The following is an 18,274-nucleotide window of genomic DNA, read 5'->3' as shown; positions in this document are numbered from 1 at the left end:
ATATGGACCATGATACTGATATCACACTGCAGTTAATAATCATTTTCTTTAAAGCAATGGACAGGGTAAGCTTTCTCAGCTGCTTGATTCACATTTCTCTGTAAGTCTTTTGTCAGTTACAGCTTTCAACCAGCTTTAGCTTTCAAAAGCTAAAAGTAATGCCTTCCCATCTCTCCGTGAGTAGAAAGAAAGCAAACAAACTCATGTAAGGTCAGCATGACATAAAGCAACAAGAGCCAGTAAACTGAAAATGAGGTTGACATTTGGGGCTAAGCCAGCAGGCCTGTAACGCTCTTCCAGCTCCACAGCTGCAGAGGGTGTGGACGAGCCGGGCGCAGCCTCCAGGCAAGTGCCCGGAGCGCTGCCTTGGAACGCGATCAACTCCGAGGAGAGGAGCAAAACCCTTTGAGATTGTCTTTGCTTCGGCGATAGGACATCTAAGTAACGTACATGTTAAATCACTGCCACTATGAACTTCAAGGAGAACAAGTCACTCAATCCTAAAGGAAATCAACCCTGAATATTCACTGGAAAGACTGAGGCTCCAATACTTTGGCCACCTGATGCGAAGAGCTGACTCATTGGAAAAGACCCTGATGCTGGGAAAGATTGAAAGCAAAAGGAAAAGAGGACAGCAGAGGATGAGATGGTTAGATAGCATTGCTGACTCAACGGACATGAATTTGAGCAACTCCAGAGACAGTGGAGGACAGAGGAGCCTGGCATTCTGCAGTCCATGGAGTCACAAAGAGTCAGACATGACTTAGCGGCTGAACGACTATGAACTGCTGCTCTTTAACGTATCACCAATGTCCCCCTTCCCTAAATTCTCAAATCTTGTCTAATGATAGAGAGGACAAATTATTAAAGAAAACTACATTTAGCCTCTTTTCTTTCAAGTTTTTAAGGCCATACTGTTTCATGCCTAACTCTGGACGTACGGGTTTTATTGGCCCCAAGTAACTGATGGTCTGTAAGGACTTTTCCTGAGTTTAAATGGGAACGTGGGCCAACCTGAATGCAGTTATCTAGACCCAGTTCACATTCTGGCTTCATATGGACATAGCCCAATCCAGGTTGGATTGGATTCCATAATATGAAGCAAGCAGTCATTTATTTTACTGCTTTTTGTTCAATTTGTGAAATTTGATAATTTGATAAGGACCAGAGAGTGTAGAATAATGGTATATTAAATAGATAATGGATGCAAGGTGGAGAGTTAGAGACTGTCTTTTTCACTAAACTTTGAGTAGGGCAAACATAGTGAAACCACAGAAATCAAGTAATATTATCTTCATTAAAATCATTACATGGCTTAGTCTAGTGTGGATAAGCAATTTAGGACTTGGCAAACCTTTGAGATTTTCTGGCTATGTATTTCCTGCAAAATTTAAGAGCTGCAAAAATTCCCCATATCCCACTGGTAGTTACCCTTTCTGGGGTTGTCTGCTTATCCGTTAACTTTATCAATGGAGACATGGTTGGTGAGTTCTCAAGTATAAAAATAAAATAGCTTTAAAATTGAAAAAAAAAAAGTTACTTTGAGTACTTATACACAATTCCCTGGAGACTGTATTAAATTAAATTTAATTTAATTTAAAAGAATTCATATTCTATCCTGAAATCTGGTACGTAAAGAGTACACACGAGAGAAATTGCTCAGGTATTCACAGCAAAAACTCTAGAAATTTAGTAGCTTTCTTACCAAAAGAATGCAAGATCAAAGCAGACACGAAGATCTCTTCTGGGAATTTTATAACGTAGCCTTAAGGACAGGAATGTTTTTCAAGGAGCTGATAACTTCATTATGTTTCCAGACCCATTGTTCCTTTATGCAGAATTATTACCACAGTAAAAATAATCTGAGCATGAACTATATAGCATAGATTTTTGGAATGGCTGTGTTTTATTTCAACCTCTCTATATTTTAAAGAAATACTTCTTTAAAAAGGTCAAAATCAGTACCTTTATTCTTTGTATTATAATGAATGGAACAGGCTCTTCAGATTTTTGTTAAAGCAGGCCACAAACTCAAAAGACTATATTTTTTTTCAGAGGAAGAAATCAACTGAATACTTTGAACTCTAATTTCAAATCAAATATATTAAATATTCATATGCACACAGAGGTAGCAATAAAGCAACTTCATTTTCTAGATTCCTTGGTTTCACTATAGACTATACCAGATTAATCTGATAAAATCATAGCTAGAACTATGGCTTAAAGAAAAAATAAAAATAGCAGTTACTATTTCTGAACACTTGTGTATTTCTTTTCATTTTCATTTCTATTAATCTCAAAACAATTGGCACAGGCCAGTTTACTCAGACTTGCTCAGCTCATCCAGTATTAAACAGCAGAGAAATGGAGAGCAGGGCTAGATCAGCTCTCACATTCAGAAAACCAAGAACAAGGCATCTGGTCACATCACTTCATGGCAGACAGATGGGGAGACAGTGGAAACAGTGGCTGACTTTATTTTTCTGGGCTCCAAAATCACTGCAGATGGTGATTGCAGCCATGAAATTAAAAGACGCTTACTCCTTGGAAGGAAAGTTATGACCAACCTAGATAGCATATTAAAAAGCAGAGACATTACTTTGCCAACAAAGGTCCATCTAATCAAGGCTATGGTTTTTCCAGTGGTCATGTATGGATGTGAGAGTTGGACTATAAAGAAAGCTGAGCACCAAAGAACTGATGCTTTTGAAATGTGGTGTTGGAGGAGACTCTCGAGAGTCCCTTGGACTGCAAGGAGATCCAACCAGTCCATCCTAAAGGAAATAAGTCCTGAATATTCATTGGAAGGACTGATGATAAAGCTGAAGCTCCAGTACTTTGTCCACCTGATGCGAAGAGCTGACTCATTGAAAAAGACCCTGATGCTGGGAAAGATTGAGGGCAGGAGGAGAAAGGGATGACAGAGGATGAGATGGTTGGATGGCATCACCAACTCTATGCACATGGGTTTGGGTGGACTCCGGGAGTTGGTGATGGACAGGAAGGCCTGGCGTACTGTGGTTCATGGGGTCACAAAGAGTCGGACAGGACTGAGCGACTGAACTGAACTACACAGAACTCACTATCCACTGTAGCTGTTTAGAAGTTACAGGTTGACAAGCTATGGCTACTTGAAAGGCATTCCTTTTGTAGAAAGCATACTACCTACCATGTTTGCATATTATCTGTGCAGCAACTAATTATTTTAATGTGAAATATGAAATATGATAGTACTGCCTAATTTAAAAGTGCCATTTTAAAGATAAAAACACAATTGTTACGCAACAACAGACACTGGAGGTATAAGTGCTTCAGACCCAAATGGCTTCTCAAACCTTTTTCAGGGAAATATTTTTATTAACTCAATCATCTATTTCAGTATCCTTCAAGTATTGTCTGATATATAACCTTCTTCTTGTGATTTAATTTCACTTTAGAGCCTATAGAAAGCATATGACCTATAAAATTAATATAAAAGTTATGCAACTACATAGGAACAGGAATGTTAGTAAGCAGAAATTTGTAGAGGAAAAGATTTAGAGCCTACAACATATTTGGTTGATGTCATGTTCTTTTCCAAAAGCTTTAATTTTTTTAAACCTTAGCTTGAAATATTAAATCCTAGGATTTAGACACCTTCATTTTCTTGTGCTATAACAGACACTCAATAAATATTTATTGAATGAAATCAGACATGAGAAAATTTTGTATATTGAGGTTTTCAATACAAACCTCCATTGTATTTAGAATACAATTTAGAGCTACTTATATTTTCTTAAGAAATAATGTTTGTGGAATTTTTCTTAGGGAGGGAAATAATACTCCACTCTGTTTTAAAATTTAGAACAGGGAGCATAAAGTGTGTTCTTACTAAATGAAAAATGTACTTATATTTTCTATGTTATAGTCAGTACAAGGAGAAAACTCACAAAGCAGGAAAAGAAAAGCTGGGATATTTGAAGAGATGAAGATAGGGGCCATGGGAAGAGAAAGTGATCAAGTCATGAACACAGAAACATGTCCTGATGCAACAAACACACATGGAATTAATTGTAACACCAAACCCAGAGAGCATGTCATTCAACTCCCCGACGAGGTACACGACTGTCTTACATCAAAGTGGCTCTCAGACCAGTAGCAGAGTAAGAATATAGAACAATGCACTATTGTAATCCAGATCTGCACAAAATCTGGGGAACCTTAGGAGAAAATAAGTCACTCTCTGGGAGACGCAGGGAAGATACAACAGAAGTGATGTTTTGCTGAGCCTTGAGCTGAGACAGGACTGGTATCAAAAGGGGGAAATAAAGGCAGAAGACTGACCCTAAAGACTTGTGCGACTGGAATAAAAGGTGAATGTATGACAGTGGAGGATAAAGAGAGTCAAGTTACAGGAACCGATGTTTGAACACCATTTCAGAGTGACTCCTATGTCACTGCATTGGTAAGAAGAGTGGACCAATTAAAATATAACCTTTGAAGGTGGATCCCAGGAAAGGGTAATTGCAACAAGCTCTCCTAGAGACCGTAGTGGGCTTCTCTGGTGGATCAGACGGTAAAGAATCTGCCTGCATTGTGGGAGACCTGGGTTTGATCGCTGGGATAGAAAGATCCCCTGGAGAAGGCAATGGCTACCCACTCTGGTATTCTTGCCTGGAGCATTCCATGGACAGAGGAGCCTGGTGGACTACAGTCCAGGGGTCACAAAGAGTCAGACACAGTTGAGCGATTAACTCTTTCAGAGACTGTAATGTGCAGCTATATATATAGTTGAGAAACACTGCAGTAGGTGACTGGAAGTCAATGAACATTTTCCAGTAAGGAAATGTCAAACTTAGATCCTTTTTAGGAAAATAACTTTGGCCTGGAGAACGGAGAGAGAATGAGTTTGTGTTTAAGACTCTGAAAGACTAAATAGCAGTCAGCATTGTACTGGAACACACATGTATTCACTGAAAAAGACATGTAGACAGACACACTAAGGAAGAGACCTTTTTTTTACTAGTTAAGACTATTTGAAATTCTTGGTTTAAACTCTTATTGAACGTTATAACCAAGCATTATGAAATTTGTTTATTACCTGTTTGGCACATGGACCTAAAGAACCCAAGCCATGGGTCCTGGTTAGAAATCATTTTAATCCCTATTTCAAATGCCTTATGAGGATTCACTGTCTACAGTTGCTCTATATCTAATTCATTCTGAAAATGGAAGAAGTTACTGGCAAGAAACAGTTATGGTAACATTATGGTCTGTCAGGGGTTTTTGGTCAGATGAAATCACTTTATCATGTTTTGGGGGTCATATTATTATTCATTAAGATTATTCTATGTTATTGCCCCTTGGTAAACTTTAAGTATCTATCAGTTGAAGGGAATGGGTAATTTAAAAATGCATTAAGAAATCAGACGCTTTAGTAAATGTTTCCTATGTTGTTTTCAAAGTTTTTTTGATTTTTCTTATTAACAACTATTAATCTGTATAAAGTATATAATCTGCTTTATTTATAAGGGAATGTCCAATTTTAAAGAAATTTCAAAAAAGAATTAGGTCTACTAGTTTTTCTGAACTGTTAAAAATTATATATATACCTAAAATTGGTATAAATTATTTTATTTAGGAAAAAAATGATTGGTTTTTGTTGTTACCAGTGGTTCTTTCTGTTTTATATGTGTGTGTGTTTGTGTGTGTATTTTTTAAAAAATAAGTCAATTTAAAAAAATAGTGACGCCTTTTTTTTTTTTTTTAACATAGACCTGTTTAAAATAGTGACACCTAGGTGTCCAGAGATATCTCAGAAAAAACTCATGTGTCTCCTAAAGGGATATTTTCAGCTCATATAACAATGTGAATTGTGTGTTTTCTAGTTATTGGTTGTATTATTTTAAGCCAGTATTTAATGTTTCCTGAACTATATCAGACTGGATCAGAGACACTGAAAACATTTTAACTGTGATTTGTCCACTATGCCCACTCAGTAGAGAAAGAGAGTAATACTTCTCCTTTTTTTCCCTCCCTTCTTTTTATTTGTTTCCTCACCTACCCTCCCTCCCTTTCTTCTTTGATGTGAAAACTGACTAACAAGCTCTGGCCAAAAGGAACATTCTGCAGGAAACTTATTATTACACCGGTATTAAAGATGAGGAAATATCATAGAGACCTGGTAAGGATAAGTGACTTTCCACATGCCCTAGATGCAGCAGGTGGAGTTAGACCACAGGCTTTCTGGCTTCCTATTTCAATTCAGAATGCCTTGTTAAAGGACAGTTCCCCCCGCAAAAGGCTAGTAGAAAACTGCAAAACTCACGATGTACTTGTCATAAGGCTATGGCTCTCCTTCCTTAATAACCTCCTTAGAGATCTGTGTTTCAGATCTGGGAAACAGTCTTAACATATAAGCTGGTTTTCTTAGTTTGAGGAGCATCAATCTATTTCAAGAACTTTAAATTCTTTTTCTATATATTTTTTGCATTAAAAACCCTTTGGAAAATACGGCTAAGGTTATAAATTACCTTCTCACAAAAAAGTATATACACTCATAAAGATACAATTTTGCATACCGATTTGTTTCATTTTTGTAAATATAATCAGGGAGACAAAAGGAGCTATAGAGAAAGAACATAGAACAGCTTTTTGTTTTTACGTGTAAGATTCTTCTTTCCTCTAAAGTAGATCTGTTATATGTGAAAGTTAAAAATGTCACTGAACGATATGAAATGATACGGATACGATTAACGTTAACAATCACTTTAGCACTGTTTTAACCTTGCAAACTCTTAAGGAAAATATGGGTGCACAAAAACACTAAAAATCTGAATTATGCTTTATAAAGGAAAACAATGAAACCTCACAACTTTTCTTTGAAATTTACACAGTATGATACGTTATAAATGTAAGGCTCTGAGAAAAGCATAGTAAAAACTCGCAACCTCATAATCATGACCGCCCAAAAAAACAGACATAGCGCAAAATTTAATTTTTTAAAGATAAAAATGGCATTCACTTTTTATGAAAGAGAAGAGGTTTCACCATCCCTGCCAAGATCTTGGGTAATTGTGCAGCAATAACCTCAGACATCATTTCTGGAAATTCAACACTCAGGGCCCGGGACTGGATAAATGTATTCAAGCAGTACAGATGCAGTTGCTTGACAAGCTGTTGGTTTAACAAATAAATAAGAAACACGTAAGAAAAACAGTAAATTCCTATACTATGCAAACATGGCAGCTTATTTTTCTAATAATAGAAATACTTCAGGTGTTGCTTTTTTACAGAAATGAAAACTCCCTCCATTTCCAGAGTAATATATAAAATATTACATACACATGGTGAAATATTCTAATATATAGAAAGATTTAAAGAAATGAAAGTATTCTGTAATCCTACTGGATAAGCAGTGTGAACATTTGGTGTATTTCAAGTTTTTTGTTTACACATACTCAAGTACATGCATAATATATATATGCATAATAATAAATATGCATATTTATATTTCCATAAATGAAATTACTTTATAGTCTATTTCTTAATCCAGCCTTTCCCACATAACAATAGGCAGACTCTTCTGTTTCAATACAAACAACCCAACATGATTCACTTTAATCTAATTTTTTTTGGCCACACCATACTGCATGGGGGTCTTAGTTCCCCAACCAGGGATCGATCCCATGCCCCCTGCACTGGCAGCACAGAGTCTTAACCACTGGGCTGCCAGGAAAGCTTCATTTTAATCTAATTTTAATTCTGTCAAAATAATTCATGCACATATTTTTGAAAGTCAGATAGTACTGCAAGACCCACAGGAGCAAAAACAGATGCAACCACTCTGAATTACTTTAGTCTGGGTCATTTGATATTTACTTCTGTATTTCTAATAAATGATATTTCCCAAAGTTTACATTATTAAGATCCTATTAAATAAGGGTTTAGCTTTCTTGTATTATACACGCATCTCCTCAACTTCACACACTTTCTCTTCTTCCTCTTCTCTATATAGAAATATCTCAATTTTTGGCTAAATCAATATCTAGCATTTATATTATAAAGACTTTTATTGTTTCTTGCTGGATTACATTTCCTTTCCTATATGAGTTACTTTAATTTTGCTAGTGCTAATCGCCTCATGTTTCTGTGGGTTTTTTGGTTTGTTTTTTCTGTATTTATCACAAAACCATAGTCAAATTCTCTGACAGAATTGTAAAAACTTACTTCAGTATGTTCATACAATTAGTAATATCTCAAATCTAACTTTTTTTTCCTTGGTGCTAGTAACCTGTGCATTAGTTACTGTGCTGGGACACCGCTTTGCGTCTCTCCTGGGTTGAATCTCATACTTCTTTGGCTTACGCCAGGGTTCTGTTGTAAGAAATCCTGCAGATACCCTTGAGAAAGGCTGTATTTGATGTAAGGTCTAGGAGACCTTGCCAGTCTGAATATACTTTCATGATGTCATCATATTTGTTTGATGGTTTGGCTGGTACAAAATTCTTTGAAGATTTTTCTTTCCTTCAAAATTCTCTATTATTTTCTGGGTTCCAGTATTTTTGTTGAGAAGTCCTACAACATTCTGAATCCTGATGGTTTGATGTGACTTGCTTCTTTTTTCACTGGTATATTTTAGGATACCCTCTTTATTCTGGGTATGCTGAAATTTTACAATAATGTGCCTTGGTTCAATTGGGTTGAGTCTGTATACCGGGCCCTTACACTCAGAAAATTTATATCCTTCAGTTCTAACAACCTTTCTTTTAAGATCACTTATGCAATTTCCTCTCCTTGATTTTCTCCATCCTTTCTTTTGGAAATTACTAAGAACTGGAAAATGAAGCCCTGTGGATTAATATTCTAAATCTGCTATCTCTCTACATTGTCATATCCTTATCTTTTTTGTTACTTTTATCTGAGTTTTCCTGAGATTTATATTTCCTGAGTTTTATATTTATATTGAATTTTTAATTTATGCCCTCCTTTAATTATCCAAAAGTATTTTCTCACTAAATGTTCTTTTTAAAATGTTTTCTATTCTTTTTACATGGATGCAACATCATTCTTACTTCTGTGAGCATTTTAATTTTTGATTCTTTCTTCTGTTATCTGCACTGGAGCTTTTTCCTTCAAGTTACATTTTTTTTTTTTTTTCTGTTTGTTTATTTTGTTCTGTGCCTTAGATTTGAGAGACTTTATCTAAATAGCTAATAATTCTTGGCTGTTCACATTTAGCAGTGAGGCCTCATATTTGATCTAGTGAGCAGAGAGCTTTTTATGCCTTGATTATTACTGTAGTCTTGTTTCTGAAAACAGTAATGATAAAAGTTTGTATGCAATACATCTTGAGTAACGCTATATATTTATCCAGTTTGGTGTTATGCATTTCTAAACTGTTTTTTTTTTTTTTCTCTCTTGTATAAGCAGTGAGGCATACATATCTTAAATGCTTGCCTAATTATTTAAGATAAACCCTAAAAAGTGGGAATTTGAAAAGCATGCAACCTTTAACTATTGCCACACACTGCTAGATTGTCCATTAGCATTGTTACTGATTTATAACTCCACCCAAAATGGTATTCCCACATCTGTATCTTTGCTTTTCCAGTTTACATAAAATTTTCTAACTTAAGACAAAAACATTTTGGAGTATTTTCAGGAATATGTATCACAATTCCTGTCAACCATTAAATTACTCTCAAATTTCACAAATACTAGTAAAAGGATCTTCCAGTGATCTATACTGAAAATGAAAAAAGCACAATATAAATTTTGAACAGTATGATGCAAGTACTATTTTTTTTTTTTTGCAAGTACTATGTTAAAGTGTAAGTACAAACATAAATTTGACAAACACCCATGAAGTAAAACTTATACTTCATATTTAAGAAGTAATAGATAGGAATTCAGAAAATAATCGCTGATATTCTAAAAACCAAAATACTTACATCATGCAAGTTATCAAGAAGTTTTGTAAGCTGATAGAAACGCTGTGAGCTAGGGACAACTCCTTTTTGCCTCAAACCAATTGCCTTGATGAGCTCTCTAATGTAACTTGATCTCATCTCTTCAAACTGGTTTTGACTTCTTAGTCCTTCTAAAGGAACTGTAAGAAGATAATTACAAGTGGCAGTTATGTTTAAAAAGATGACACTAATACTTTATAATATAAATTTCTGAACTGTACAGTGATTTCTTTTGATATGCAACTCTAGAAACAAATATCTGAAATAGAAAAGAGTGCTACTAACAGTTTTAGGACATGTAAAACTTCCAGTTCTTTTGAAGAATGTGGTACCAACAGCTAGCTAAGTTAAAGAACACCTCAGCTTATTTTAGAACCATATCAATGGATTACTCATTTGACTTAGCATCTGCTCAAAAGAGCATCTGACATTATTGTACATTCCTGTCTCAAATATTTAGTTTAAGCTTACAAATACACATATGCTGCGTCTTTTTTGGTTTTTGTCTCCTGACTATTGATATGAGAGAAAGTCATTGATGTTTGAATTTTCTCTTATATTCAGCCACTTGGCTATACTCTATTTTATTTGTTATTTGTATTTATTCATTTACTAATATTGTTAAATCTAACAGTTTTTGTTGGATTATTGTTTTGTTTTTTGTTTTTTTTTTGGTGTACAACAATACCATACTCAAATAATATCCTTATTTTCTCCTTTCCAACAATTGTAGCTGTCATTTCTCCTTCATGGTTCAATACATTGTTTAAGTCGTCCAGAACAATATTAAATAATAACAGTAATGCTAAATACTCCAATTTTGTTGCTGATTTTATTGATATATCATTTCCATTATGATGTTAACTGGTAATTCACACTTCTACCTCAGAAATCTTTAATTCATACATCCACATCGTAGGCACAGTGTCCTATTACAGGCCATTCTCTTGTTTCCACTACACAGTCAGTAAACCTACAGCCTTTCTCCTAAGTCTTCCCAGCTCTTCTGTTGTCACCTGTCTGAGACGTCCTGGTTGATTTCTTTAGCAACTCTGTCACCAGAACTCCCAGCTCCCTCATTTCCTTTTACTTTGGTCGCAACTGTCCCACAAACAAATCTTCAACCATAAGTGAAGTTTGTGCAACTATATCCAGATTACTGAAAGAAAAATCACATAATCTATGGATTTATGCATGTAGATATTTATGATCTTGACCGTTAGCAATATTTCTAGAGAGAAGTGCACTTCATTTGAGCAAAGTCAACTCTATGTCTCCAGCAAAGGTAGATAAATAAAGCTTTTTAAAAACCTCTTTCTTTATTCCCTGTATCCCAACAGACCTTGACTTCCACTTCCTTTGGCAAAAAGAAGGCCAGAGATAATAAGCCAATAGAAACTAAAAGTTAACCCTGGTTTAGAGTCTTCAAGAGCTCAGATCCTCAGTATAAAAGGGACAGGTAATTTGGGCAATAGGACACTTTTGTGCCAATTGAAAACTTAACTGTATGTATATGTTATGTGTATCATAACATATAGTATTATAACATATAGTATCATAACCTATTCCCTTTACTTAATATAGTATCTATTTTAAACATCTATAACTCTTTTTAAACATCCCAACCAATTTTCACATCTCCCTCACTCTTCAACATGACTATAAAATTATTTTTTCTTCTGATTACTGAAGTATTGTTTTCTCATTGCGCTTTAAAGAGCTGGAAACCTAGTAACCCAAAGTCTTCGACTCTATCCATGTACCTGTTGAGGACCAGACTTGAAGCAATTATCCTTGCTTCAAGAAAATCAGACCTAATCTCAACCTGTCTCATCCTATTAGTATCAACCACTAACAACACGCTCCCAGGATATGATAATCTAATCACTAGGCTCTCATCCTATGCTCCTGGTATATCTCTGAAAATTATTTTCGTCTCCTACTCTCTTCCTTAGATTTCAGATCTATGATGAACCAGCTCTAAAAAAAATTTATATTTTATTTGAGCTCTTTATATTAATTCATTGTTTTCTTAATTATTACACTCAGCATTACATGACTGGAGAATTTCCTCTGAGATTCTTATTGATTCCATATGAGGGTTTTCAGCATTTCTTGTAAATATATTAGTGGCAAGTGGGAGAGAGTGAGTGAAGGGCAGTCAGCCATATGCTTGCTATTTTAGATGAGACTACTTTAAATAATGCTTATTCTTGGTTTAGTTATTTAAAAATAATGTGTATCAATTAGAGAAATTTTGGAAAATACTGAAAATACAAAGAAAACTATAAGTCACCTGAGATCCTACAATCCAATAGTTTGGGATATTTAATAGTATTATATTGAGAATATTTACATAATTAAATCATTCAAAATTATTCAAAAATGAATGTTTTAATTCTCACATAAAATTTAATATCACAGAAATGTATAGTAAATACAATTTATTTATTTTATTATTCAACACTTGCATCATGCAACATCATGCAATATTTTACTAATATAAACAATACTTGCACTCATCTCACATGCTAGTAAAGTAAAGCTCAAAATTCTCCAAGCCAGGCTTCAACAGTACGTGAACTGTGAACTTTCAGATGTTCAATCTGGATTTAGAAAAGGCAGAGGAACCAGAGATCAAATTGCTTACATCGCTGGATCATCAAAAAAGCAAGAAAGTTCCAGAAAAACATCTACTTCTGCTTTATTGACTATGCCAAAGCCTTCGACTGTGTGGATCACAACAAACTGGAAAATTTTGAAAGAGATGGGAATACAAGACCACCTGATCTACTTCTTGACAAATCTGAATGCAGGTCAGGAAGCAACAGTTAGAACTGGACATGGAACAACAGACTGGTTCCAAATAGGAAAAGGAGTATGTCAAGGCTGTATATTGTCACCCTGCTTATTTAACTTCTATGCAGAGTACATCATGAGAAACACTGGGCTGGCTGAAGCACAAGCTGGAATCAAGATTGTTGGGATAAATATCAATAACTTCAGATGTGCAGATGACCCCACCCTTATGGCACAAAGCGAAGAAGAACTAAAAAGCCTCTTGATGAAAGTGAAAAAGGAGAGTGAAAAATGTGGCTTAAAACTCAACATTCAGAAAACTAAGATCATTGCATCTGGTCCCATCACTTCATGGCAAATAGATGGGGAAACAATGGAAACAGTGAGAGACAATTTTTTGGGGCTCCAAAATCACTGCAGATGGTGACTGCAGCCATGAAATTAAAAGACACTTGCTCCTTGGAAGGAAAGTTATGACCAACCTAGACAGCATATTAAAAAGCAGAGACATTATTTTGCCAACAAAGGTCCGTCTAGTCAAGGCTATGGTGTTTCCAGTGGCCATGTATGGATGTGAGAGTTGGACTGTGAAGAAAGCTGAGCGCTGAAAAATTGATGCTTTTGAACTGTGGTGTTGGAGAAGACTCTTGAGAGTCCCTTGGACTGCAAGGAGATCCAACCAGTCCATCCTAAAGGAGATCAGTCCTGGGTGTTCATTGGAAGGACTGATGTTGAAGCTGACGCTCCAATACTTTGGCCACCTGAAGAGCTGCGAAGAGCTGGCTCATTTAAAAAGACCCTGATGCTGGGAAAGATTGAAGGTGGGAGGAGAAGGGGATGACAGAGGATGAGATGGTTGGATGGCATCACCGACTCGATGGACATGAGTTTAGATAAGACTCCGGGAGTTGTTGATGGACAGGGAGGCCTGGTGTGCTGCGATTCATGGGGTCGCAAAGAGTCGGACATGACTGAGTGACTGAACTGAACTGACTGAGCTATGAAAAATGTCATTTCTGATTTTTAAAGGATATATTCTTAGAAGTGGAATTATTAGAGTAAAAGGCATTAATTTTCTTCACATTCAAAATATATATTTCTAAATTATCAACTCTTCTTACTGTTTAACTGTTGGGTGGTTGGTTCTCAGCAATTTTCATTTAGGGTAATTTTTTTTTTTTATAGAGACAAATAAAATATAATCTCATTTTTATTTCTCCAATTGTGAGTGAGTTTGAATGATTTTTTAGTGCTCATTAGTGATTTGGTTTTATTTAAATTTTTTTTCTGTTTTGTACTTTTTTTTTTGTATTAAGATATATTTAAAATACTTTCTAAGTTTGTGGTTTAAAGCCCAGTTTTAAAATATTTAATCAGTGCTGTAACTTTATTAAGGCAAAGAGTACTACCTAGGCAACCCCAATTTTCCCATGCTCAGAAAGCCAATGCTTTCAATTTTTTCAACTATTTCTTTTGATCTTTCCTTCCATAGTTTTAAGTAATACCCTTATATTGCTGTTACTTGAGTTCTTAACAGTATGGAAAATAGGGCTATAGCTCTATTTTCGTATTCCAGATCATCACCCCTACACCACAATCACATACTCATATATGAAGAGCTTCCTATTCCTCATCTTAATATAATTTTCATAATATTTGTTAGATCAATATTCAGTGTTTATTATTTTAGCTATGTAAAATGCTACCACAGTCAAGTCATATAGAATACACTAGGATTTCTTTCAAGTATAATTTTTTTGTTTTGCTGAGAGTAAGTAACCATACTGATGGATGTGAAGTGGTATACACCTGTGGCTTTTGTGCTTCTTTATAGATTAGTGATGCTGAGGATCTTTTCATGTGCTTAACGGCTATTTGTAAATCTTCTTTTGAGAAATGCCTATTGAGGCTTTTATTTTTAAATTGGTTTATTTGTTGTTGTTGTTGTTGGGTTACAGAGATTCTTTATGTCATCTGAATATTAATACTCTTACTTTAGCAGATATCTTTTTCAATATTTTCACCAAATCAATGGATTAACCTTTCTTTGTCTTGGGTCCTTTGATGCACCGAAGTTTTAAATTTTGCCAACGTGTACTTAGGGCATCCCAGATGGCTCAGTGGAAAAGAAAAACATGGAATGGGAAAGACTAGAGATCTCTTCAAGCAAATTAGAGATACTGAGGGAACATTTCATGCAAAGATGGGCTCAATAAAGGACAGAAATGGTATAGACCTTACAGAAGCAGAAGATTTTAAGAAGAGGTGGCAAGAACACACAGAACTATGCAAAAAAGATCTTAATGTCCCAGATAACCACGATGGTGTGATCACTCACCTAGTAGACATCCTGGAATGCAAAGTCAAGTGGGCCTTAGGAAGCATCAGTATGAACAAAGCTAGTGGAAGTGATGGAATTCCAGCTGAGCTATTTCAAATCCTAAAAGATGATGCTGTAAAAGTGCTGCATTCAATATGTCAGCAAATTTGGAAAGCTCAGCAGTGGCCACAGGACTGGAAAAGGTCAGTTTTCATTCCAATCCCAAAGAAAGACAATGCTAAAGAATGTTCAAACTACTGCACAATTGCACTCATTTCACACACTATCAAAGGAATACTCAAAATTCTCCATGTGAGGCTTCAACAGTCCATGAACCGAGAACTTCCACATGTTCAGCTGGATTTAGAAAAGGCAGAGGAACAAGAGATCAAATTGCCAGAATCTGTTGGATCATAGAAAAAGCAAGAGAATTCCAGAAAATCAGCTACTTTTGCTTCATCGACTATGCTAAAGCCTTTGACTGTGTAGATCAAAATAAACTGGAAAATTCTTAAACGGATAGAAATACCAGACCAACTTCCTTCCTTCCTGCAAAAACTGTATGCAGGACAAGAAGCAACAGTTAGAACCAGACATGGAATAATGGACTGGTTCCAAATTGGGAAAGGAGTACGTCAAGGTTGTATACTGTCACCCTGCTTGTTTAACTTCCATGCAGAGTACATCATGCAAAATGCTGGGCTGGATGAAGCACAAGCTAGAATCAAGATTACCAGGAGAAATATAAATAACCTCAGATATGCAGATAGGGCTTTCCTGGTGGCTCAGACAGTAAAGAAACCCCTGCACTATGGGAGACCTGGGTTCGATCCCTGGGTTAAGAAGATCCCCTGGAGAAGGGAATGGCAACCCACTCCAGTATTCTTGCCTGGAGAATTTCATGACAGTGGAGCCTCGCAGGCTACAGACCATGGGGTCACAAAGAGTCAGACATGACTGAACGACTTTCACTCATTCATTCACTCAGATATGCAGATGACACTACCCTTATGGCAGAAAGCAAACAGGAACTAAAGAGTTTCATGATGAAAGAGGAGAGTGAAAAAGCTGGCTTAAAACTCAACATTCAAAAAATGAAGATCATGGCATCTGATCCCATCACTTCATAGCAAATAGATGGGGAAACAATGGAAACGGTAGCAGACTTTATTTTCTTGGGCTCCAAAATCACTGCAGATGATGACTGCAGCCCTGAAATTAAAAGATGCTTGCTCCTTGATATAAAATCTATGACCATCCTAGACAGCATATTAAAAAGCAGAGATGTTACTTTGCTGGAAAAGGTTCGTCTAGTCAAAGCTACCTGGATTCGATCCCTGGGTTGGGAAGATGGCCTGGAGAAGAGAAGGGCTACCCACTTCACTATTCTGGCCTGGAGAATTCCATGGACTGTATAGTCCATGGGGTTGCAGAGTCAGACATGACTGAGCAACATTCACTTATGGTAGTCATGTATGGATGTGAGATTTGGACCATAAAAAGGCTGAGTGCTGAAGAATTGATGCTTTTGAACTGTGGTGTTGGAGAAGAATTGAGAGTCCCTTAGACTGAAAGGAGATCAAACCAGTCTATCTTAAAGGAAATCAGCCCTGAATATTCATTGGAAGGACTGATGCTGAAGCTGAAACTCCAATCTTTGGTCACCTGATGCGAAGACCTGACTCACTGGAAAATACCCTGATGCTGGGAAAGATTGAAGGCAGGAGAAGAAGGGGACAACAGAGGATGAGATGGTTGGATGGCATTACTGACTCAATGGACATGAGTTTGAGCAAGCTCTGGGGGATGGTGAAGGACAGGGAAGCCTGGTGTGCTGCAGTCCCTGGGGTCACAAAGAGCCGGACATGACTGGGCGACTGAACAACAACAAAGCATAGCTTTTAAATTCTTCCGGGGTCTCTCTTTCCTCTAAATTATTTTTCTATTTTGTCTTTATGTTTGATATCAAAGATGTTCCTCAGATGCCCTGGTTGTTTATTTTTATTCAAGCGTGGAAACTAAAAAGCTGACTGCTAGTTCTGTTTGAATGAGTAGTTATTATTGACTGTAAGCTTTAGTGTAGGGCATTCTGGCTGAGCTATTTCAAAGAGAAAGCCTTGCTATTGGAATATTTAGTTCTTTTTTTTTTCTAGCTTAATAAATTCTTTATAAAAGAATCTTTCATTTTCCTATCTGGAGAATATAAACCTGGATGACAGTGTTCTAGAGGACTGGTGATTTTGGAGGATATTGCCTCAATATCTGATGTAATCTTAATCTGTTTCCACTATGCCCCTTCACCCTCATCAGTGCCTGCAGTTCACCAACCCAACTGCCGTCAGTTACATCCTCTTCAGGGAATAAACCTACAATCTCTGCCTTAGTTGTAGAACAACTGCACTGTTGGTGGATATTTAGAAACCAATTTTCAAGAGAACTTGGTGTTTTTAATTCTACTTTCACTCTCATTAAAAAAAAAAGAAATCACTGTTGTCATTACCTGCAAAACATGTTAGAGGTTCAGTGATACAAATCAAGGTGCTTGCTTTTTGACTTCTCTTCTTCTGGCTTAGAAACCACTTTCTCACTCAGTCGCGTCTGACTCTTGGAGACCATGTGAATTTTAGCCCACTAGGCTCCTCTGTCCATGGGTTCTGCAAGAATACTGGAGCGGGTTGCCATTTCCTCCTGCAGGGGATCTTCCCGACCCAAAGACAGAGCCTTGCATCTTGTTGCATCTTGCATCTTGTCTCCTGCACTGGCAGGCAGGTTCTTTACCGCTGAACCACGCGGGAAGCCCTCCACTTTCTCAGGCACACTGAATTAGCTTCTGCCTGCTGGCCTGCGGGATTTTATTGCTACTGATATTTCTTTCAGTTTCTTTACTTTTTATTTTATTTTTTAAGAAATCCTTTGACTAATATTTTTATGTAGCTTAAAAGGATCAATGGTTAAAGTGTGTATTCAACCTGCCATATTTTCCTGGATATCTGTACTTTAATTTTTAATGGCAAATGGGTGGTTTAAATTCTTATCAAGTCACTGAACTTTTCCTTTGCCAACTTTTCTATTGCATATATTTTTTAAAAGTATTCTTTGAGATTTCTCATTTTTATTCCTTTTAGCTTATTTTTAACAAGCTAAAGTGTTTACAACTATGAGCCACTTATTTTGAGATACAATTTGAGCTAAATATTCAAACTAA

General features: G+C 36.2%; 1 protein-coding gene across 1 annotated transcript in view; it reads right to left on the bottom strand.

The window, feature by feature from the left end:
* Positions 1-6,811: 6,811 nt before the first annotated feature.
* The window catches only part of PGR (progesterone receptor), a 112,411-nt gene continuing 100,948 nt past the window's right edge, over positions 6,812-18,274 (bottom strand). The window contains exons 7-8 of the mRNA XM_043482484.1: positions 9,933-10,090; positions 6,812-7,155 (exon numbers count right to left, since the gene is read on the bottom strand). Coding sequence (XP_043338419.1) covers positions 7,000-7,155; positions 9,933-10,090 — 314 coding nt within the window. The 3' untranslated portion in view covers positions 6,812-6,999. The remainder of the gene's footprint in view (positions 7,156-9,932; positions 10,091-18,274) is intronic.

The sequence above is a fragment of the Cervus canadensis genome, chromosome 11 (genome assembly GCF_019320065.1).
Source record: "Cervus canadensis isolate Bull #8, Minnesota chromosome 11, ASM1932006v1, whole genome shotgun sequence".
NCBI lineage: Eukaryota > Metazoa > Chordata > Mammalia > Artiodactyla > Cervidae > Cervus > Cervus canadensis.
Note: the sequence above shows the minus strand (reverse complement) of the source record. Positions and strands in the feature narration are given on the sequence as shown.